At 38.0% G+C, this 23,873-nt stretch overlaps 1 protein-coding gene across 1 annotated transcript in view; it reads left to right on the forward strand.

The window, feature by feature from the left end:
• OVCH1 (ovochymase 1) overlaps window positions 1-23,309 on the forward strand; it is an 84,301-nt gene extending 60,992 nt beyond the window's left edge. Inside the window, 6 exon segments of the mRNA XM_032854651.1 lie at window positions 7,903-8,167; window positions 9,494-9,663; window positions 16,293-16,426; window positions 16,859-16,936; window positions 17,056-17,214; window positions 23,076-23,309. Coding sequence (XP_032710542.1) covers window positions 7,903-8,167; window positions 9,494-9,663; window positions 16,293-16,426; window positions 16,859-16,936; window positions 17,056-17,214; window positions 23,076-23,309 — 1,040 coding nt within the window.
• The last annotated feature ends 564 nt before the right edge of the window (window positions 23,310-23,873 follow it).

The following is a 23,873-nucleotide window of genomic DNA, read 5'->3' on the forward strand; positions in this document are numbered from 1 at the left end:
GGGTGGCTCAGTGGATTGGGCCTCTGCCTTTGGCTCAGGTCATGATCTCAGGGTCCTGGGATTGAGCCCCACATTGGGCTCCCTGCTCAGTGGTGAGCCCGATGCTTCTCCTTCTCTCTCTGCCTGCCACTCTGCCTACTTGTGCTAGCTCTCTGTCAAATAAATAAATTAAAAAAAAAAAGTTCTGATGAATTAATTCAGAAGTGTCAAATGATTATAAATAAGACTGCTCATCTCATTTTTATAATCAGCTTATATAAATCTCTATAAAGGAAGCTACCATTAGTTCAATAGTTTATATAATTTTATTTCATACAATTTTATGTATTTTTATATGCATTTATAATGCATTTCAATGAAATTTATATGCATTTCAATGAAACATGCAATTTATATAAGTATTTTTAAACCACAGAACTTGGATTCTCATTGCTAATCTTCCAGCTAGTGAAATGGGCTATCCCATATATGGAAGCACATTATCTTTTCTTTCTTTTTTTTTTTTTAAGATTTTATTTATTTATTTGACAGACAGAGATCACAAGTAGGCAGAGAGGCAGGCAGAGAGAGAGGAGGAAGCAGGCTCCCCGCTGAGCAGAGAGCCTGATGTGGAGCTCGGTGACCCGAGCCGAAGGCAAAGGCTTTAACCCACTGAGCCAGCCACGTGCCCCACATTATCTTTTCTTAATAGATCTTTTTATTCATGTAAATAGAATTCATCAGTTTTTAACTAGCTTTTAATTATTTGTGTATGTGTAAATGAAGTAGTCCATAACACCTAAATAGTTTCCATTATAGTGCTTTTGCAATATTTTAATGAAAATAAATTACCAAAATTAAGGTTCATCTGGTCTTCTTTCATTTTCTCCATGAATATAAGACATCAGTAACCAGTAAGCACTATATTAAATATACAGGTTGAATTCATTCATTACCAAACATTACCTAACCAATAATGGGTTAGGCACACTGAAAACACAAAGGTGAACAAGTTAGAAATTATCTCTGCCATCTTCTCTTGCAAAGACAGACAATAAATAAGACAAATGATAATATTATGTAACAATAATCAATTGCTGCTTGTCCGAAGTAATCTGAAGGAAGCAAGTTGCAGAGGAAGGGTACATTTCCTTAGTTCATTCAGGTGTATATTCAAATGTTGCATCTAGGGCCCATATCGCATGACGTAAACAGGTCTCTTCCATCTTTTCTTCTCGGCATTTATCAAGACCTAACCGAGTATATATTTGTCTATAATCTCTCTCCCTCCATCAGAATGAAAATTTCTTGGCCTCGTATTTGTTGCTGTATGTCCAACGTGTTGGTAAAACACTACCCAACACTCATAAATATTTGATGAAAACGTAGGTGAGAGATGGCCTTGAATGTGGAAAACGCTGGGTGAGTTGGGATCAGAGTGATTGGAGACTGAGCGAGGACACACTGGAATGAGGTGAGAAAGAGGCTCTGCCCCTGTGCAGCTCAGGCTGTGGTAATGAGTTTGAATTTTGTTCCAATCCTATGGGAGGCCATAAAAGGTCTTTGGCAAGGGAGTAATTTGAAGGATGCTGTAGCTGCTGTGTCCGGAGTGAGTTTTTGGTGACAGGCTGAATTATGTCTGAAGTCAGGAGGCTCTTGCATTATTCTAGGCCTGCACTGTCCAGTCCAGGTTGTTATTTAAATTTAAATTAGTTAAAATGAAGTAAAAGGTGGTATTGGCCATATTTAGGTGCTTGATTGCTGCCTATGGTGAGTGACTCCCAGAGTGGACAGCTTTCATACCGAATGTTCCATACTTGCCGAATGTTCTGTTAGTACTGTTTTCAACAACAGATATTGCCTTATAAGAGGATGGCACCAGTGGAATGCAAGTGAAGTTAACAGATCTGGAGAGAGAACTAATAGGGTTTCTGGGTGGATTGCATCTGGGATTAAATATGCAAATCGAGGATGACTCTGGTGTGAAAGGTTAGCATCTACAGAGATGGGAAATACTGAAGTGGGGAATAGATTTGTGGGAAGAGATCTGTTTGGGACACTTAAAATTCTTTTTTTTTTTTTTCACTTTAAATTCTTAATGCTATGATACATCCAGGTTGAGTTGGTGGTAGATAGCTACAGGTTGAACTCTTGAGTTACAGGAAAAGTTTGGGCTAGAGATTAAAAATTGAGGATTATCAGCTTCTCACAAATTTCCTCTAGTTATCCTCTCTCAGACATCCTTGATCTCCACTATCACTCTCATCAGTTTCAAACATGTTCTAGTATTATCCATTATTTAAAACAAAATAAAACAAAAGATGTAGCTATTGCCCCATTTCTCTGCTTCCCTTTGCAGCACAATCTCTCATTTTCTTAGAGGCTGCTGGATTTAGAAAGTTTTTATGGGATTGACAACTAGCAGGTCATGGGGAGACCAAGTAATTATAGTAGAGGAACACTAATAAGTCGGAGAGATAGGAGATGGTGATTTAGAAAGCAGGATGTTTGCAACTGAAATTTCAGAAGTATCAAATGACACTATTTTAGGGGACTGTAAAGAATTACAGGGAAAGGGGGGCGCCTGGGTGGCTCAGTGGGTTAAGCCTCTGCCTTCGGCTCAGGTCATGATCTCAGGGTCCTGGGATAGAGCCCCGCATTGGGTTCTCTGCTCAGCGGGGAGCCTGGTTCCCCCCCCCCCACTTCTCTGCCTGCCTCTCTGCTTACTTGTGATCTCTGTCTGTCAAATAAATAAATAAAATCTTTTTAAAAAAAAGAATTACAGGTAAAGGGAACCCGTTCCCTTGCAAATCTTCAGTCACTGTCTAATCTGCTGGCTGTGAATCCTGCCCTACCGATTATTAAATACTAACCTTGGTCAAGCAGTAACTTTGTTCTGAGGAACAAAGACATAAACAGAGTGCAATGACCAGAATGCCGCAGGGCTCAGCACTTGGAAGTATCTACTTGAAGAGAAGACGGAAGGATCCTAATTCTTCCTTTCAAATATTTATGAAAGTCTCAGAGACTCTCAGGCCAAATATGAAATTTGTTCTGCCTAATGATATCTAATAGTTATTGAGTGTTTACCATTTATTCAGGCACAGTCCTAAGAATGTATAACTCTCTTAATTTTCTTAACTATCCTGTAAGAGGTAGGTTACATTTATCCTCATTTTACTTATTTATTTTTAATTTTTAAAAAAGATTTTAGGGGAGCCTGGTTGGCTCAGTGGGTTAAGCATCTGCCTTCGGCTCAGGTCATGATCTCAGGGTCCTGGGATCGAGCCCCGCATCAGACTCTCTGCTCAGCGGGGAGCCTGCTTCCCCCCCCCTCTCTCGGCCTGCCTCTCTGCCTACTTGTGATCTCTGTCTGTCAAATAAATAAATAAAATCTTAAAAAAAAAAAATAAAAAGATTTTAATTATTTATTAGAGAGAGTACAAGCAGAGGGAATGGCAGGCAGTGGGGGTAGGGGGAGCGAACCAGGCTCCCACTGAGCAGGGAGCCAGATGCAGGGCTTGATCCCAGGACCCTGAGATCATGTCCTGAGCCAAAAGTAGATGCTTAACCCACTGAACCACCCAGGTGCCCCTCTCATTTGAAATATAAAGAAACCAAGTCACAAAAAGATTGAGTAACTTGTTCCCAGGGACGTAACTGATAAGTAGAGAAAGTGGCCTTCATACCCATGCACTGTGATTCAAACACTTACATTCTTGGGTACTACATGGACCATGTAACAGCTGTTCCACTGGTATTTTTTGATTCAACATGAAGAACAGTCTAGCAATTAGAACTGTTGAAAAACAGAAAATACTCTTAAGTTCCATGACATATTTTCAAGGTGAGTAATCCTATGCCCAGGGTTATTTCAGAACAAACTCAGTGTTAGGTGAAAGATTGAAGTAAATGATCTTAAGATTCTATATTGGCACTACTCCCTTCTCAACCAATCACCCATTTTAAGTCTACACATTTTGTAAATGTGTTGTCTGCATTTCTAAGTTCTTAATAGAAATACTGTATTTGACAGAACCCAGGATAGAAACATTTCCATACCATTAAGACCTTCCCTCCAGCTTAAAACTGTATGATTATTTAATCAGCTGTGAAACTTCCTTGCCACTTAGTTATCCACTTACATTTTAAATCTGTTCACAGGATATTCTAATATACTTTATTAAGCGCTGCACTGCAAACAAGATTCATTAAGTTTATCTCCTTCCCCTTAGCCACCATCTAATTAGCTCTTCAAAAAAAATTAATTAGGTTACTTGAATGTGGCATGTTAAGGATCCCATGCCGGCTTCTTGTGACCACTCATTCCTTCTCCAAGTGTTCAAAAACTGTCTAGTAATTTGCTGAAGTTTTTTTTTTAATTTAACACTTAAATAATCTACAAATACCAATTTATAAAATCCCATTTGAATATAATTTATATCCATTATACAGATGAGAAAATTGAGGCAGAGAGTGAGACAGATAAAATGAATTGCCCAGAGCCACATAGCAGAAACAGCAGCGCTAGTGGAACCCAGCAGTTTGGCTATAGAATCTGTGCCTGTAAACATTAAGCTACACTCTTTCACTAATGTAGGACTTTGGAAATCCTCTATTTTGTTTTCTCTGACTTCTATCCATCTTCCCTCACTCCCACATCTTAAAAAAAATTTTTTTTAAACAGTAACCTATTCCCATTTACATTATTTTAAAACTTCTGGCATGTTTGCTGACTCTACCCAGAGTCCTTTTCCTTGACGTTGTACATCCCAGAAGTTCCCCATCATATTGAGTTCACCAGACAGATTCTGCAACGGTAAGAAGGATGTAGAGGTTCACTCTTCTGCTATTCTCTATCATTTTTCATCTGATTGTTGAGATAACATTACCTTTAAAACAAATCAATAATGTATCACTGAGAGAATTGAAATTACAGCATGTACAGGTGAATTACAGCAGATGTCCTATTACTGTCAGGACTCCCTTTGAACAACTTGTATTTCTGAGTGAAGAAAGGATCATTATTAGTCTGCATTTGAGCAGCCTGCATGTCTTAGCCAGTTTTGGCCGCTATAACAAAAATACTACAAACAGGGTGGCTTCAACAGCTAGCATTTCTTTCTCACAGTTCTGGAGGCTGGGAAGTCCAAGTTTTGGTGTCTGGTAAGAGCTCACTTCTGGATTCATAGGCTTTTCTGCTCTGCCCTCACAGGACAAAAAAGGAGTGAGAGAGTTCTCTGGGTCTCCTTCATAAGGGCTCTAGAGCCATTGCTGAGGGCTCCCTCCTGTGACTTAATCACTTCCGAGTGGCCCCACCTCCTAATACCATCACATTTGGGTTTAGGATTTCAACCTAGGAAATTGTGGGCAGGGTGACAGTATGGCCCAAACTTCAAAACACTGTCCTGTTACTTTTGTTTCTCTGTACATTTGCCTTGACCAACATGCCTCTTTTCTTTTCCTTCTGATCACAGATTGCCATAGAGTTGTTTAGCATTTCATAGCAAATGCTGGCCTGCTCTTTTCCCTTCAATCATCTAAAATCTGTACCCTTCCATCACTGCAGTCAAATCATGGATTCCATTCCACAAATCTTGAGTTTACATTATTGATAATCATTCCTTTGCCAATATTAACAGGTTGGAATTTGATGTTCCCTCCTTGCCTTCTTTTACCTATGTTACTATATAGGAGAAATATTTTAATTACTACATATATCTCACATTGCTGCACATTTATGTGGCTCTATGGAAGAATTTGTCTTGATATCCAGTGGTGCTTACATGACTATGAATTTTAAGACTGATAAGTCTGTGGGAGAAAGAGGTTTTAAACTTATTTTGGGAGATATAATTCAGAAGCATTCACAAAAAAGTAATATGGGGACCCAACTGCCTACCAATGGTAAGTAATTTAAAATATTTATTAAAGCAGATACCATATATGTCAAAGTAGAACCTGTGAAACACTGGTTTGAGGGTCCCTGAGTCACCCTGCTTTAATACTCAGAACAGAATAACTTCATTTCAAACCATTCCTTAAAGTGTAAGACCTTGGTAGTTTAGATGGGCCATTTGAGGTAATCATTAATTGGTGTGTGTGCATGCGTGTGTCTGTGTGTGTGTTATTTTACTTAAGAGATAATGATAAACATAAAAATCAGGCAGTTACTATTTAAAAAAAAAAATCCAATGGGGACATTGAGGCTGAAACAAAGGTAGAGTCCAGTGTGTTTCCATGTCTCTGTTACCATCTCTCTTTTACTAAATAACAACTCCCAAATCCCCCAAAAGACAATCCTCCCAAAAAAGAATATTGTAGCTGAACATATACTAACTACTCTGCATAAAATAGAAATGCACGTAATGACCCTTCTACTTATCCAATCTGTTTAAGCCAGAATTTCATTGGTTGTGTTTAAGATTAAAAAGCCAAAACAGTGTGTTATTAGGAGATTCTCTTGATTGGAGTGTAATTCTAGAAAGAATTCTAATAACATCCAATGCAAAGTTCTTTTTGATGTCACTTTGTCTTTTGTAAGATAGGGGGAAGGAATGAGTTCTAGAAGAGTCCTTGATTTTAGCCAAAGACTAATGAAGCACATCATCATTTAGGTGTGATTTTTAATTGTGTAAGGAGTGCTCAACTACTGACCCTTCTTCTGTCTCCATAGCTCCTTTTTAAAAAAAAAAAAGTTATATTTATTTATTTTTAGAGAGTTCGAGCAGTGGGGAGGGAGAAAGGGAAAGAGAGAGAATCCACAAGTAGACTCCCGCTGAGCACAAAGCCTGATGTAGGGCTCAATCCCAGGACCCTGACATCATGACCTAAGGTGAAATCAAGAGTCAGATGCCTAACCGACTGAGCCACCCAGGCATCCCTGTCTCCATTGCTCTTATCTTTCCATCTCTGCGTCTCCAAACTGACCCTACATTCACATGGTTAAAAATATTTAGGCTGCTTCATCTCTTCTTTTAAGTGTTTAGTTTTTTTAGAAGTAAGTTGAAAAAACAAATTGAATACTAGTAAAATGTTGCTGTCATGCACGTGTATGAACAGCCCACAGGTCTAAGAGTTACCATATACATGGATTAAAATGCAGTAAAAACACACAGTAAGGCAGTAAACCTTAATGCAGAAAACATGTTGAATAAATACCTTTGTGGGGTTTTTTATTTCTATGATCTAGGATAGTTCTAATTTTGAGGAAAATTAAAGAAGAGGGAAAGAAAAGAAGAGGGAATCCGTGTTTTATAGATATTTGAAGAGAAAGTAGAAGTGAATTTTGATATAAGTATTGAATAAACAAACAAATCCACTCTGCTAGAAACTTTGTGTAAATAGATTTCTGGTACAAAAATTCTCAAGCAAAGCATTTAAAAAATGAACATAGCTTAAAATTCCCAAAGTGTAGGCTATGAGGAAGCTTATTTAATTTTCTTCATATTTCAAGATATACTTGAATAAGTCTCTCATTTTTAATTCCTTGGTGGAGTTCTTTTTATATCTGAGATTGAAGTAAACATATTATTAGAAATTTTCATTAAATTTTTCCTTTCTATATAAATTGTATTTGGAATACATGTAGTATGAAGTCTTTTGATATGTCTAGATGTGTTATACACTTCTATACAGATGTGTCACACAGATAATGCCAAAGAAGGAACAGTGCCCAGTAATTTCATGATTAAGTGCAAAAATTTTTATATTAATTTCTATTCTGATTTGTCTAAAAAGGTATATATTTATGCTCAGGTAACTTTATTGATTTTTGTTCTTTTTAAAGGCAGTGGAAGAAAAGAGAAATCTCTCTGGCCAAGAATCCTAGTTTTGAACCTGTAAAAGAAATAAACCTCTCCATTCTGAGATTTTAACAGACTTTGATAAGTATTTCTAATCTTTTGTTGTTACTTTCCTCAGAGATAACCATAGAAAGCTATACTGGCAAACAGCCAACCCAAGAACCATGTGAAATTTCTGTTGTGGACCTGTTTCTAATGCAAGGGTCTGAGAGAAACACACAGGTGCTGTCTGCTAAGTGCGGGGAGCCCTGGATGGTGGGTGGCCGGGTGGCACCGGCAGGGTCATGGCCCTGGCTGGTCAGCCTGCAGCACCAAGGACATTTCTGTGGAGGTGATCTGATTGCCAGGCAGTGGGTCCTGACCATGGCGTCCTGTATCTTTAGGTATGTGCCCGTGTGGTGAGCTGGGTGCCCGAGCTGGGCGCTGGGCGTACTCCTGCTCTCCCCGCAGCACAAGCAGCAGCAAGCTCCTACCCATACAGTCTCCACCGTGTGAAGGAATGAACGTGGTCAGACCAAGGCATGTCGTGCTTCTCTAACACGTTCACTACTGACAGAGCTTTTAGTTTGAAAAGGTGCCTTCTAGTTCTTTGTGTAATTTACTTAATGAGTAACAGCAGTCCCCTCTTCTTTAAATTTTAGAATTTTTTTAATTTTAAAGAATGTCCTTTAAAAGAAACATTTTAAAAAACTATGTCTGAATCTTGGTCTCGGTGTGGTATGGTGATATCTGAAAACCCCTTCCTTAGAGAAGTCGTCTCAGGTTGGTGTTTTTCATACTGGCCTCCCAGAAGTATAGTGATGGCCCATATTTAAATGAGTAGATACAGTGTTTCAGTACTTCTGAACTCAGCTTTCTAATAAAAGCCTCTACTCCCATAACGTAGTGGGCAGGAACCTTCAACGAATCAAAAATTCCTTTTCTCTACCATTCCCCAACTCCTTTGATATAGAGTAATCACAAGAAATTCTCCTTATTAAGGCAGTTTTCAGACTTTGGTGTGTAGAATATTACCTGGAGAGTTTGCCAAGAAATCTTAGAAGCTTAATTCTGAATTTTGAGTTAATGAGTTACATCTGGGATTCTGCATTTTTTAATTTTTAAAAGATTTTTATTTATTTGACAGAGATCACAAGTAGGCAGAGAGGCAGGCAGGGAGAGGGGGAAGCAGGCTCCCCGCTCAGAAGAGATCCCAATGCAGGCCTCAATCCCAGGACCCTGGCACCATGACCTGAGCTGAAGGCAGAAGCTTTAACCCACTGAGCCACCCAGGCGCCCTGGGATTCTGCATTTTTAAGGCACTGCCAGATTTAATGCATGTGGTTCCTAGACATTTCTTTGAGAAACATTGTGTTAGGGAGTAGAGTATCTATAACTTCCAGAATACGTTTCAATGACCATTATATGTCGTATAATGTGCAAAATTATGATTGTAATAATACATAGAATCATTACCCTGAGGCATCATGAATCTTGTTAAGAAATACTAAATCATTTTTTTGTTTGATGTTATGAAGGCAAGAGAGTAGATATCTTAATTTTTCTCAAGGATCCAATTAATAAGAAACCCCCATTTTCTAAGAATTCCAGATAACAAAGATTTTAACATAGATGGGAAATGTTAGAGAATGTATTTTTAGTGATTTTGAAAAAGTATGACCTCATTAAAAGTGGTATCTATGTCCCCCATTCCTTTTTCTTATGACAAGTACTGTCACAGATGGCCTGGTAATAGGAAGAAGTTACCTCTCAAACACCAGAAATGGCAATCTGGTATCAGTGAAAGCTGTCTACACTCACCCTGGCTTTGCGCCCTTCCCTCCCACCGATGATCTTGATGATCTCTCCTTGCTGCAGCTGGACAAACCTGTTGAACTCAGTCAGTAGGAATAACTCCGCTCCGTATTTTGAAGCTTTGCCATGTGGTTTTTCTCTTCCATCTTCCTTAGAAGTGCCGTATGTACTTCTGAAAGTCATGATTTCCAAACTTTCTTTCCAGCTTTCCCTCAAAGCTGAAGCACCTGCCCAAAGTTTAACTTAAAAGCCTTTAATTGATGGAGGTCTAGAGAAGATTTCAAAAAATATATGTTTTTCACCTTGTCCTAATTTATTCTGAGACCCACTTTTAGGTGAGGTTTACCCAAATGCTTAAAACAGCAGTTTGACCCATCTGATGTTCAACTGTCTGTACCTTTATGGCTCAGTAAAATCTTATTCTTTTTTAATGTTTATTTAAACCACAGCTGATGTGAACACGTAGTGAGGAATTGTTCTTCTTGGCTTTGTCTCATAGTGGCCACATGATGGTCATCTTGGGCTGGTTATGTAACTTCTCTGCACCTCAGCTGATCATCGGTAGAAAGGGAGTAACAGTAGCCCTCCTACCTACTTAGCAGGATGCACTTTCAATGAGAAAGTAAATTTGGGGATGGGGAGTAGAACTAAGGCCTGTGGTCAGTCCCCACTTTCACACTTGTGTCTTTCCAAGGATTCCTACGGCTCCTGCTTTCTTCCAGCTCTCTCCTCTGTTTCTGATTTCTTCGGCTCTTCCCCTGCCAATAGCCTCACTTCCCTTCAGTGGATCCATCCTGCAAACTCCAGTCTGGTCTCAGCTCACCCTTTGCTTTCTGTGCTTTTGTAAGTGAGTCAGTGAGAGCCTCTAGAACAGTGCTGCTTCACCTCGGCTTTGCATTACAATCCCCTGGGTTGCTTAAAAAAAAACAAAACCAAACCATAGACCAGGTTGCAATTTGGACCAATTTATCAGTCTCAGAAGTAGAGACCTGGCTTCAGTATTATTTTTTCCTTATTTTGCTTATTAAATTATCTTAAACATTTTTAATATTGAGATAATCATAAATTCCCATTCTGAAATACAGACAGACCAATGTACTTTTTACCCTTTTTTCACCCTTGGAAACATCTTGCAGAGTATTGACATGAGACAGTTGAAATAAGGACACTCCTATCACCACAGGTGATACGTTGCCCTTTTATAGCAATATGCATTTCCTCCTCCCCACCAGACCTCTGGTATCCAGGAAGTTGTTCTGTTTCTGTAATTTTGTCATTTCAAGAATGTAATATACATGGAATTACACAGTTTTGTAAACATCAGGGATTAACTTTTTTTCACTCAGCCTAATACCCTGGAGATTTATTCATATTGTTCCATATATCAGTAGTTCATTCCTTTTTACTGCTGAGTAGGAGTCCACAATATGGATGTTTAACCATTCATAAAAGTTTAACTGTTCATCTGTTGAAGAACATCTGGGTTGTTTCCAGTTTTGGGGTATTCCAGATAAAGCTCCCATGAACATTTGTGTATAGGTTTTTGGTTTTTTATTTGTTTGTTGTTTTATAGGATTTTATGTATTTATTCATGAGAGACTGAGAAAGAGAGGCAGAGGGAGAGGGAGAAGCAGGCTCCCCACTGAGCAGGGAGTCCCAGGTGGGACTCAGTCCCAGGACCCTGGGATCGTGACCTGAGCTGAAGGCAGACACTTACCCGACTGAGCCACCCAGGCACCCTGTGTATAGGTTTTGTGTGAATAAAATTGAACAGATGTTTTCATTTCTGTGGGATAAATGCCTAAGAGTGTAATTGCTGGGTCCTAGGTGCGTTTCAGTTTTATACGAAACTGCCAAACTATTTTTCCAGTCCTAGTAGCATTGTATATCCCACCAGAGATGTAGGAGTGATCTGATTTCTCTGCATCATCATGAGCATTTGCTCTTGTCACTATTTTTTTAAGGCATCTGATAGATAGTGATATGTTATTGTAACTTTAATTTGTATCTCCTTAATGGCTAATAATGCTGAACGTCTGTTCATGTGACTATTTGCCACTTTAAAAACCCTCTTTAGTGAAATGTATCTTCATAGCTTTTGCCAAATTTCTAATTGGATAGTTTTTCATATTGTGGAATTGAAGAATTCTTTATATATTCTGGATACTACTGCTTTGGCAGATACATCATTAACAAATATTTTCTTCTAGTCTGTAGCTCATCTCCCAGTCTGTAGATCCTCCTACAGGGTCTTTCACAAAGCAAAGATTTTACTTTTGATGAAGCCCAATTCCTCCATTTTCCTTTTATGGATTTTGCTTCAGGAGTCAACTCTAGGAACTCTTTGTCTAGCCTTAGATGCTAAAAATTCTTCCTATTTCTCTAAAATTCATATATTTTACATTAAACTTCATGATCCATTTTTAGTTAATTTTTGTATAAGGTTTAAGGTTTTGGTCAAGGTTTTTCCTTCCCTAGGATGTCCAGTTGTGCCAGTAACATCTGTTGAAAACATTGTCTTTCTTCCAACGAATTGCTTTTTTGTGTCTTTGTGAAAAATCAGCTGAGCATATTTGTATGCGTCTATTTCTGGGATCTCTAGTCTGTCGATCTGTGTCTTTTACCCTTCTCTGGTATCACACTGTCTTGATTACTGTAGCTATATAATAGTGTTTATATTAAAAAGTGATTCCTCTCAACTTATTCTTTTTCAAGATTGTTTTAGCAGTTCTAAGACCTGTACCTTTAAATGTAAATTTTAAAATAACATGTCTACAACACTTCCTGTGATTTTGATAGGAATTATATTAAACCTGTAGATCACTTGAGGGAGAACTGACATCTTTACTATGTTGAGTCTTTCGACTCATGAACACAATGTATTTCTGTATTTATTTAGGTCTTATTTGATTTCTTTCACCAGAATATTGCCATTTTTAGTGAACAGATCCTGTGTATATTTTGCTAAGTGTACACATATCTAAGCATTGCACTTTCTTCACAGTGATTATAAATAGTATGTTTTAAATTTTAAATTCTACATGAAATGTGACTGACTTCTGTATGTTGATCTTGTATCCTGGATTTTGCTGAATCTAGACCAGTATTTTATAAACTACCCCTGGAAATTTCAATGAGCAGCCGAAGTTGAGAACCACTGTTCTAGAAAAAGACCATTGGTGAGGTCTGGGTTAAAAATTTGCAGTTTCCAGTTTCAGTACCATCCGCAATGCTTGTGTGCCTATTTCTTTTTTCCAATATCCACAGTAGTCACTACAGACAGTCCCTTTTTTCAGCCATTCTCATTTTACCCTTTATCCTGCCCTGCCTTCCTTTTTTCTGGTCTCCAAGGACCTTGCTTTCCAGTCAGCACCACCTGATGTCAACACCAACATGAACCTTTCTGTTCCTCTTCCCCCTAAATGTTTAGTTAGCTTACCCAATCTGTACCCATTCATTTCTATTCAGTGGTGAGAGTGAGAAATAACCTTTTTCCAATTAGAAACAATACAATTTCTACCTATGATTTTCATCCTCACCACCTCACCCTGGCCATCATGTGAACATTTGGCCTGTTTCTTTCCTGTTTTTTTATACTACTTACTCTATGTGTACTTAAATAATTGTAATATACCTATTATGAGTTTTATCCTGATTTTTCACTTATTAGCATTGCTTCATATTATTAAAAATTTCTTTTAAAATGTAATTTTTAATGGCTATGTAGTAGCCTTTCCACAATTCTTATAAGTAGGCTGTTCCTTCTTTTATTTAAATAATGCTGGATTGACTATCCTTACATATATTTTTTTCCAGGTCTAGTCTTGCCTTAAAATAAATTTCCCAGAAGTAGCATTGTTAGATTTAGGGTATAGCAATTTTCAAGATTCCTGACAGACTTCTAGATTTCTAGATTATAAACATAGCTGGTTAGAGTATAAGTCGATACATCCTTTTTTTTTTTTTTTTTTGGTCCAAAATGAGGCAATTTGGCAATATCTTTTGATTTTTTTTAAAGATTTTATTTATTTATTTGACAGAGATCACAAGTAGGCAGAGAGGCAGGCAGAGAGAGAGGGGAAAGCAGGCTCCCTGCTGAGCAGAGAGCCCGATGTGGGGCTTGATCCCAGGACCCTGGGATCATGACTTGAGCCGAAGGCAGAGGCTTTAACCCACTGAGCCACCCAGGTGCCCCTATCTTTTAATTTTTAAAGTGTATGCTTCCTGTTCCAGCAATTCTATTTTCCACAGGTACTGGCACTAATGTTCGGATTGATGATCTAGGATGCTTGATGCTGCTTTTAAGGGGAAACAAAATTAAATAGTGTAAATGTTTGCCAGGGAGATTTAACAAATTGTAGTACATTCATTATCTAAATACTGTGTGCTATTAAAAAAATGATCCAGGAGGTCTGTATGCAAGGGCAGAAATGATATGACCATAATCTAGTAAATGAAAAAAAAAAGGAATAAGAAAAATGGCTGATTAAAAAAATGTTGGTAGAGGGAAAATATTTTAGCTCAAGGAAACTTGGCAGGAAGTGATATAGCAATGATTATCTGTGAAGGTGGCATAACAAGATTTGGATTCAGTTGGCATGTGTGTAGAGAGGAGAGAAGGAAAATAATAAACAAGTTAGAGTTTTATGTGATTTTATTAAGAGATAGCAGTAAAAAACAAAGGACAAATCATTGAAATAAAAGGTCTAGGATAGCAGTTCTGTTGAAACATTTAAATGTGTAAAAATCTGGATAAAACTGAAGTCAAACAGCATGGGAAAGCAAACACAGGCACACTGCCTTCAGTGTGTGTGTGTGTGTGTGTGTGTGTATGTGTATGTATAGTGTATATATACACATAAGAGACATACACATAAACCCACAATATTTATATATATAGGGGTGCTTGGGTGGCTTAGTGGGTTAAAGCCTCTGCCTTCGGCTCAGGTCATGATCTCAGGATCCTGGGATCAAGCCCCACATCAGGCTGTATGCTCAGCGGGAAGCCTGCTTCCTCTCTCTCTCTGCCTGCCTCTCTGCCTACTTGTGACCTCTGTCTGTAAATAAATAAAATCTTTAAAAATATATTTATTATATACAAATTTTTGTGATTAAAAATGTGAACATTTAAATATATGTTAGTATATTTTATAATACACCTGCAAACATAGATATAAAAACACTAGCTGCAAAAATATTTAAAAGGTTGACATTGCCACAAATGTGGTTTTTCTCCATTCCTCATGTAACACAGTTGAAAAGAAAAGATTATTCTATTCTTCTGCACTGTCATCTCAGATTTAACAAGGTGATGTCCTAAAAGCACATGGACAAAAAAGCCGATGCATTTTAAAAATGGTTAGTGGCTGAGAAACCATCTCTATGCAGGGCATGTGTTTCCATTGTCCTAGGAAGATATGGTGATGCTTCCTGTGGAACAAAGAGGTTACATGTGAATTGAGATGATCCCTTCTGAGTTATTAATAGATGGTACCTTCTATATTTATTAAACTATAGGGATAAAATGGTGCTATCATGTCAAAATAGTTATTTTTAGAGCCATAATAGAAGAGAAACAATATAGATAATATCAATCCAGTGGACTAAATGATATTTGCCTTTTTTTCATTCTAGGAGAGTTTGTATCTCTAATCTGTTTGCCAGGGAAAGATGATAAAGTAAACTTATTTTCCAAATGTATGACTGCTGGATGGGGAATAACTGAACCACATCATGAGTACATGCACGGCCTCTTCCAAGATTAGAATCCAAACAAGTTCTTGTGAAGTCTGAGTTTACTGTTTGCTCATGTTCAGTTTCCTATGTTTTTAATAGGAACGATAGTAGAAAAAGTCTTTTTCATAATGGATCTAAAGGTGACTACTAGGAATTTAGGACATAATATTCAATAATACTAGTTCATTGAAATGAGTTCATGGATACTTGTAAAAACTTGTGTTGGAGGATATCTATTAAATTTTTTACGTAATATTTATATGTGATTTTTACTGAATACGTATACGTAATTACTACCCAGTTGTGCTGTGAACACACTTGCTTTCACAACAGTATAGGTGCTGCTACAGTGAAAACCTCCTCCTCAAGTTACGAGCCTATTTCAAAGATGCGAGGCATTTTTCTGAAATGAGAGGCTGGTATAAATGGTAAAGTTTATCTGAAAATAGTCCATGTAAAGGTCAAACCCATGGCTCTGGTCTTACTTCCACCATATTCTACAACTGAGTTAACAAGTTACAAACATCCAATATCCAATACACTAAAGAGTAAGTCAGAAGGCAATTTCAGTTGTCACCTCCAGTGTCAACACTTAAACGTGAATTCAAGTCAAAAGAATAAGAGCTCCATGAAACCAAGGAAATCTAGAATTGACATGCAAAACATGAAATGTATTATTTGCTTTAACAACTGATTTGGGTGCGAACTTCCTTCCTCCTTCTATATAGTGGTGTCTTTTTCTGTCTTCTTAGCACTGTACTCAAGACAGAAGAACCCACATAGAGTGTCATTTGATGTTGCTGTTGTATCAGCCACCATGGAGTAATGCTGGCTTTTTACAAACCACCTAACAACATCATTACCGTGCTGAGAGGAGAGAGTGGAGGGATGACCCTCAGAATCTGTATATAGGACGATTTTTGTTGTACCCTTTACAAGCATTTGCCTCAGTTATATGTTTTATTCCTTTTCTACTAGAAGACGAATTTTCTGAAACTGTGCAGGAGGCAGTGGTATCACTGATCAGCAGCACATCTTGTCAAAGCTACTGGGGCTTGGATATTAAAAACAGCGACATATGCAGAGGGGCTGCGGGCTCATCCTCATGCATGGTAATTCGAGGACGCATTGACAAGTGCGGTTTTCTGCTCAGTGTGTCATAAATTGGTGTTTGCTGGCCATAAAGGGTTAGAAAATAGATGGTAGTTTTAAAAGCAAGAAGAGTAAGTGTGTTGCTAAGCTGATGTACTGTCATAGCTAATTTGATACCTGAAGTGAGGACAGTTCTCAAAAGGAATTGCTCATTCATTTGCTTGGTTGACTATGTGAAATTGAGGATATTCAGCTGTTTTTGACCTATAAAAATAATTTATTATGGCTCAACTTCACAGCTGAAAGAATTTACTTCTCGTAGCATTGAAAATATACTTTCCTGTAACTCAAAACCATCATTTAGTCACTGATATTCAGTAGATGCTTGAAACTTTCTGCAAGGCACAGTCTACTGTCAGCATTAAATGACTGTGCTAAATGTACCCTTTTAGCCACCCTTTGAAAATACAGATTTTGATCTGATTCAGAGATCTGTAACATCCGCCAACTGCCGAGTTCTCTCTGCTGTTGTGAGCAGAAATCAGAGATGAGGGAATGACTTAGGCACTGTCTGATCACCTCTGCATTGGAGGTTAGCATCGACCATGAATCAAGCAACCAGGAGAACTTCTCTTTTTGCGGGTTGCAGGGAGATTCTGGAGGACTGCTGCAATGTGTCCACAATGGACAGTACGAGTTCATTGGTATTGTGAGTTGGGGCAGCAGGAACTGCCAGCCCCCGGCACCCACAGTCTTTGCCAGAATTTCTGCCTACAGGGACTGGATCGCATCTGTCACTGGAGGAGAAGTGTGATCACTGAAAGAGGAGCCTGGTGGGATTGTGTTCATAAATGGGAAAGGAAGTCCCTCACAGTATACCTGAAAAATAAGTCTCTCGTTAGTGCGAAAGACTCCATGTCACTTCTTCCAACCCTTGTCATTGAGAGCTTGGGTTTGGTGTGCACGCCCATCTAGTATTAAACACTGAACACAGAAAGCCAATGTTGAGTCATGCCTCCCGGGAATGTATAATCTGAAATGTCATTAAATTCATATTTAGTGTACAATGTATATGTTATTATGAATACCATCATATACACTGTGACTCTCTTTTCTAGTTTGGTAAACATTAGAAGATATAAAGTATAATATTATTCAGTCCATATAAATCTTTTTTTTTTTTAAAGATTTTATTTATTTGACAGAGCACAAGGAGGTGGAGCAGCAGGCAGAGGGAGAGGAGAAGCAGGCTCCCTCCTGAGCAAGGAGCCTAATGTGGGACTCGATCTGGGATCATGACCGGATCATGACCATGGCACTCCCCCAGTCCATTTAATTCTTAATTTCACTCACATGGTAGGAAAGGTTCCTCTACGTTTCAGAGCTTCAATGAACAATGAATCTTTAAGAAATTATTTATCAATCTGATCACTTGATTTTTAAATTTTCAGATAAAATTTTAGAATATCTCAATTGTTTACAAAACAGTTAATTTAGGGGCACCTGGGTGGCTCACTTGGTTAAGTGGCTGCCTTCAGCTCAGGTCATGATCCCAAGGTCATGGGATGAAGCCCCAACTTGGCTCCTTGCTCAACGGGGAGTCTGTTTCTCCCTCTCCCTCTTTCTGCCACTCTGTCTACTTGCGCTGTCTCTATCCAATCAATAAAATCTTAAAAAAAAAAAAGTTAATTTATTTGAACCTCAGCTAATGATTATCCTCATCTTTCTAAGCTGTAGTCAAGAATAAGGGGGAAGGAACTAAGGAAGGCCCCAAAGGCAGAAGATTAAATGCCAAAGTCCACCACAGAAATAAAGACTATAAAATGAGGGCCTGTGACAACTATTTTTTTTTCTTATTTTATACACTTCCACCAAGATTTATCATTTGGTTTCCAAGATGATAGCATTCAGAGAGAGAAGGAGAGAAAGGTATATAGGTAAGCACCTATATAATCTAACGAAAGAGCGCGGCATAAGGAAGTAAACAATGTAAATACACATTCTCTTCCTCTCTGATTTTTCTTTCTCTTTCTGTCATTCCTTTGTCCTCACCCCACACACCCCCTTTCAACCTCTGCTCTCTTTTGCCAGTGCTGCAGAGAAGCAGCATTATAAATGTCCTAGGATTTAGTAAAAACTTCCTCCACGAATATTGGTCCCAACCACCTGCATTGATTTAAATTGTGCCTTTTTTTTTTTTTTTTAACAGGGACTCTGAGTAAAATGGAAGAGGAGATTTGCAATAGGGATTCTCTAATTCTTATGTTAATCCATTTTGTACTATTTTTACTTTGTCTCCCTGAGTTCTTCTCATCTATTTTCTTTATCTAGTGACATGAAAAGAGATGGGCTGTATTGAAGTGTCAAACCTGTCTAAAGCCTTTTTGCTTCTCGGTATGATTTGCTGGTGGTTAATTCTGGTGCAGCCACGATCTCCACTGTGATCTTGTAGGACAGCACCGTGGTGGTGATACTATAGGGCCCTGTTGGGAGAGGGTGCGGGTTAGCGGTCTGTGTACCACTAGGGAAGCTGCCCGATTTTCCCAAGGGTCAGAAACTATTTAGTGCTTGGTTTTCAGCTTCAGTTGGCAGTAATTTTTAAATACTTCTCTATTGAATCTTTTCTCTGTGGGATTAGGACTGTTAGACTGCTTTACTTGCCCTGCCTCTACAATTCAGTTGAGGAGGGGCATTCACTTTCTCACTCTGACCTTTCCAAGAGCTCTCCTGTTGGCATTTACGTTGCAAGGTCAAGCTGTACATGCACCGGATTGTGATCCCTGTGTAAATGGGTCTATTAGGTAAGAGTCAATGAGCCAAATTTAAAGGAATTAGAGATCAAAAATTACCTAATTCTTTATGTATGTATCAAAAAATATCCATTTTGAGCACCTACTATGTGGCAGATGGCACCAGAAAGAAAGAAGTTTCCCCTATCTTAAGAATCTCACTGTAGAGGAGAAAAATGATATACAAAGATAATTACTAGCTGTGGGAGCTTGCAGCCCAGGAGAGAACAACCAATACTTTTTCAGGAATGGGTAAAGGTTATGCAGAAGTAAGATTTGAGCTCAAGTGTTAGTTGATTTTTGTTTTAAAGTTCTATACACTAATCTCTTATGTTAAAGAAATCTGTATCGGGGCGCCTGGTGGCTCAGTGGGTTAAAGCTTCTGCCTTCAGCTCAGGTCATGATCTCAGGATCCTAGGATAGAGCCCCGTTTCTTCTAACTCCCCCACCTTGTTTCTTTCATATAATTTTCAGTAATATAGTTACAGCATTTCATGCATGTTGTCAATTCAAGAAAGCATGAACAACTTAAGCCTAACAAGTATCTGATTCTCTCCAACGATTAATAGTGTTTGGCACTTATCCTGATTTCATCTTGCTCTCAACTGTATTGTCAGATTATCACATTCATTTTTCTATTCCCCACAGATATTTATAAAATAAGAGTAAATTGTCAAATAATAGCAGCACGAGCAACTGCTGGGACCAAAACACCTGCAAAAATCTCTTTAAAAGATGCAAAATAAAGTGAGAGAACTGTAATAGGCAAGGAAGCTATAGGAATTAAGACAGCAAGTTTAGTGTTGCTGCAGAGATGAACTGACCAATAGAAGAGAATAGAAAAACAAGAAGCAATGCCATTTTGCTTTCTCTAAGCTGACGAACACCTGCAACAGTGTGACAATATAAACATGATAGCTGGGGGGTGGGTGGGGGTGCATATTGATACATACATAAAGAATTAGGTAATTCTAATTCTAATTCTAATTCTCTTCTCACCACTGGTGGGGCTGAGGTATGATCAGGTGCTCCAGCTTTGGAAAACCCAGACAAAAATCAGTAAAATTGAAGATGCCAGTATCCTCTGAGTCTGCAATTCTACCTCTAGGTATATGACCTAGGGCACTGTCTCCACCCATGGCTGCCATTAAATGTAAAATCTAGAGCATGGGGAATGATTTATTTTAAAGCTCCTGGCATGATTCTAATGTGCAGTCAGGTTTGAGAGCAGTGTCTTAGGGAAAGGAGGCAACCATGACCACTGAACATGTACAAGACTGTTTATAGAAATGTTAATATCAGCATAAGGGGAATTCCACATTTCCCCGACCCACCCCAAGAAGCATGGAAAATCAAAATGTAGTATACTCACAAAGCAGTAAAAAATAGAAAACAGTCCATAGGCTCTTTACGTGAATCTTAGAAGTGATGTTGGGCTTAAAAAGCAAATTTCAGAAGATTAGGTACCATTGTAAAACTCAGAAAACAAGCAAACTTAAACGTGATTTTGCTTAGGCTTACATCATATATGGTTAAAAAGATGCAAGGGATGTAACTTAGCATTTGGAGTAGTGGGAAGGCAGTGGAATATGGTGGAGGGACCACACACAAGTCATTTCAATGCTATTAATAATTTTCTAGTTAAGTTGGGTGATGGCTTCACAGATATTTATGTGACTTCATAACTTACATATGCTTCTGTGTACATGAAATACTACACCATATAAATATACTTAAAGGCCTTTTAAAATTTTTATTGCTTTATTGTATATCCTTCTAGTGTTTTTCTGCAAATAAATGCAAACATGAATGCATATTCTTATTTTCCCCCCTTACACAAAAATAGCATGTAAATTGTTCTAAACGTTTTTTCCCACTTGATCCTGTATACTGGAGATCTTTCCATATCACTACTTTTTTGAAAAAATATTTTTATTGTAGTATAATTAACATAGTGTTTGTTCAGGTGTACAATATAGTGCTTCAACACTTTTTAAAAAATGCTTCAACAATTCTATACATTATTCAGTATACTCTGAATCTGTTTTATCCAGCCCCCACACACCCTCATTTAATTACCCTTGTTCCTCAGAGTAGAACCTGTCCTTCTGTCCAGGTAATTAGAATGTTCCACACGTATCTAGAGCATTAAATCCTCCCATTTTGCAGGGATTCCCTTTGCCTAGAAAACAAATTGTCCTTGTGACTTGCATTTGCTGTTGCTGATGTCACATGTCACAATCAGCCTATTTGTTAATTTTGGCTTGGTTAACACTGGCAGTTACACTTTCTACCATCCATGATCTTCTAGGGGAAAAAAGGGCTTCAAATGTGTCTGAATATCTTATAAATGCCGACATTACCCAATATTTCCTTTTAGTTCCTCTACTCATTAAAGCTAATCCTTATGAAAACATTTTGAGTGTAACAGTAATAACCCCTGGGCATAGGGATTAAAAGTGTTGGTCCTGAAGCCAGACTTCTTGGGTTCAAATCCCAGCTCCATCATTAATTAGCATTATGACTTTAGGCAAATTAACCTTTGTTATACTTCCAATTCCTCATCTATAAAGTGGAGGTAATAAGAGAAACCTATTTATAGAGATATCCTATAGTTAAAGGAGTTCGTAAATTTAAAACATTTAAAAGACTGGCTGGCTCCTACTATTCAATTCATGTTATTATTATCTTGTGCATTTTTCTAAAATACAGCTTTCAAAGAGGATCCCCCCACCCCTGAATCCTTTAAAAATATTTTTTATAAGACTTGCTGTTCAAGAATATAAGTACCTATATACCTTTCCTATTACTCATTTATGTCTTCACTTCTTTTTCAATAATTCTCTTCTTATGTCCCAAAGGATTTAATTGGGGAATGACAATCTCATCAGGCTACTTTAATATCTTTCTATGTGCCAATTACTTTACATATGTTAATTTAATTCTAAACACAATTGTTTAGAAAGGCATAATCTTTCCCATTTAACCAATGAAGAGATTGAAACAAGAGAGTTTAGGTGTCTTGTTTCATATCAAACAGCTGGTTTCAGAGCAGAATTAGCACATAGGTTTTTCTGATTACAGACCTTAATCACCATACCACACTGACAAGTGTTTTCAGAAGATAATACCAGTGCAAGTGTGGAGTTTGGACTGAGGAAATGAGACTGGAAGTGGAAAATATTGGGATTGGGTCAGCTTCATGCACGTACTTGAACATGTGAATGAAAATAAAATGAACAGAAATAAAAATAAGGCTTACATGTAATAAGGGAGGTTTTGTTTTCAGAGATGTTAAAAACAGTATAAATTTCTTTGAATCCATTAGGAAGTACTTGCCAGCTACTGGTTAAAAAGCCTTGACTATAGTAGCTTGAAGGAATTAGGATACTTAAATGAAGTCAGGCAGCTAGTAGGCAGTTATGAGACCGGAGGCTTTTTCTGGCTTCCTCCTCCACCATCTTCAGGGTATGGATTCAATCCTTAAGTCATAAAATTGCTGCTGGGCTCAGGTCATCATGCCCACATTCCAAGCAGGGGAAATAGGGAGAGTAAGCAGAAAAGAGACCAAATGGCTTTCATAAAAGCCCTCCTCAGTGACTTTTACTTATATATCTGCCACTCCACATACCAAGCCTGGGAATGTAGTTCTCCATTTGGGTTTATTGTCCAGGATTCTGCTACTAAAGGAGAGAAAAGTATTTAGGCAACCACAAGTCTCTCCCACTCCCTAATTATGATATGCTGTTTTTAATTTTTGTCACTTTTAAAAGAAATAAATGCAGGAGAAATAGTGCTAATTAACAAACAACACCGTGGTTGTATAAAGCAAAAAGTATAATTCTTTATTTCACTGCTGTCCTTGTCCCATTTCCTCTAGTTAACATTTATAAAGCCCAGAACATATCCTATAACAATAGGAATTAAGAGCAAACAGGGAAAACGGAGGAAAGAAATTAAGGAAACCAATCAAGAAAACTTCCTCGAACCAAAGGGCATGAGTTGCCAGACTGAAAGGAGTGACTGGATACACAGAGCACCAACGAAGACGTGGATCTGTATCAGAGACATCACGGAGAAACTCGAGAGTAGCACGGACAAGAAGATGATGTAAGATTTCAGATAAAAACAGGTCTCATACAATGGATCAGGGATCTTAGTTGTTTTGGACTCTTCATCAGGAATATGTAAAGCAAATTTCTCCATATGGACCTTTTCCACTGGGTTTCTTCAGTATGTTCGTCACAGAACAGCTGCATTTCTGCAAAGACTGATCCAAGGGAGCAAAGACGAAGCCACACTATCCACTAAGGGCTCTGCTAGCACATTTTAAACTTTACCACAATTAAGTCCTTTCAGTTTTCCCCTGATAAATCTCATGGTTTAACTGAACCAAGCCTATTTGTTCTGTGTATGGACAAAATTTTATATATATATATAGATATGAATAGTACTAATCTCCCAGGATCATATTTTTCTACTTCTGCCTCCCAATCTCCTCCCATTAGAGGAATCTAATGGATTCCTCTGTGTTCTTTCAACATGGACTTGATTTATGATAGATATAATGTTAATGGCTTCTCCTAACTCAGGTTCAGCGATTCCCATCACTACTCTTATGGGACTGCCAAAGGGAATCAATGTGTTATGGAACTTCACCCTTAAAGGATGCAAGCAG

This window comes from Lontra canadensis, unplaced genomic scaffold, assembly GCF_010015895.1.
Source record: "Lontra canadensis isolate GAN:19392208 unplaced genomic scaffold, GSC_riverotter_1.0 scaffold9, whole genome shotgun sequence".
Taxonomy (NCBI): domain Eukaryota; kingdom Metazoa; phylum Chordata; class Mammalia; order Carnivora; family Mustelidae; genus Lontra; species Lontra canadensis.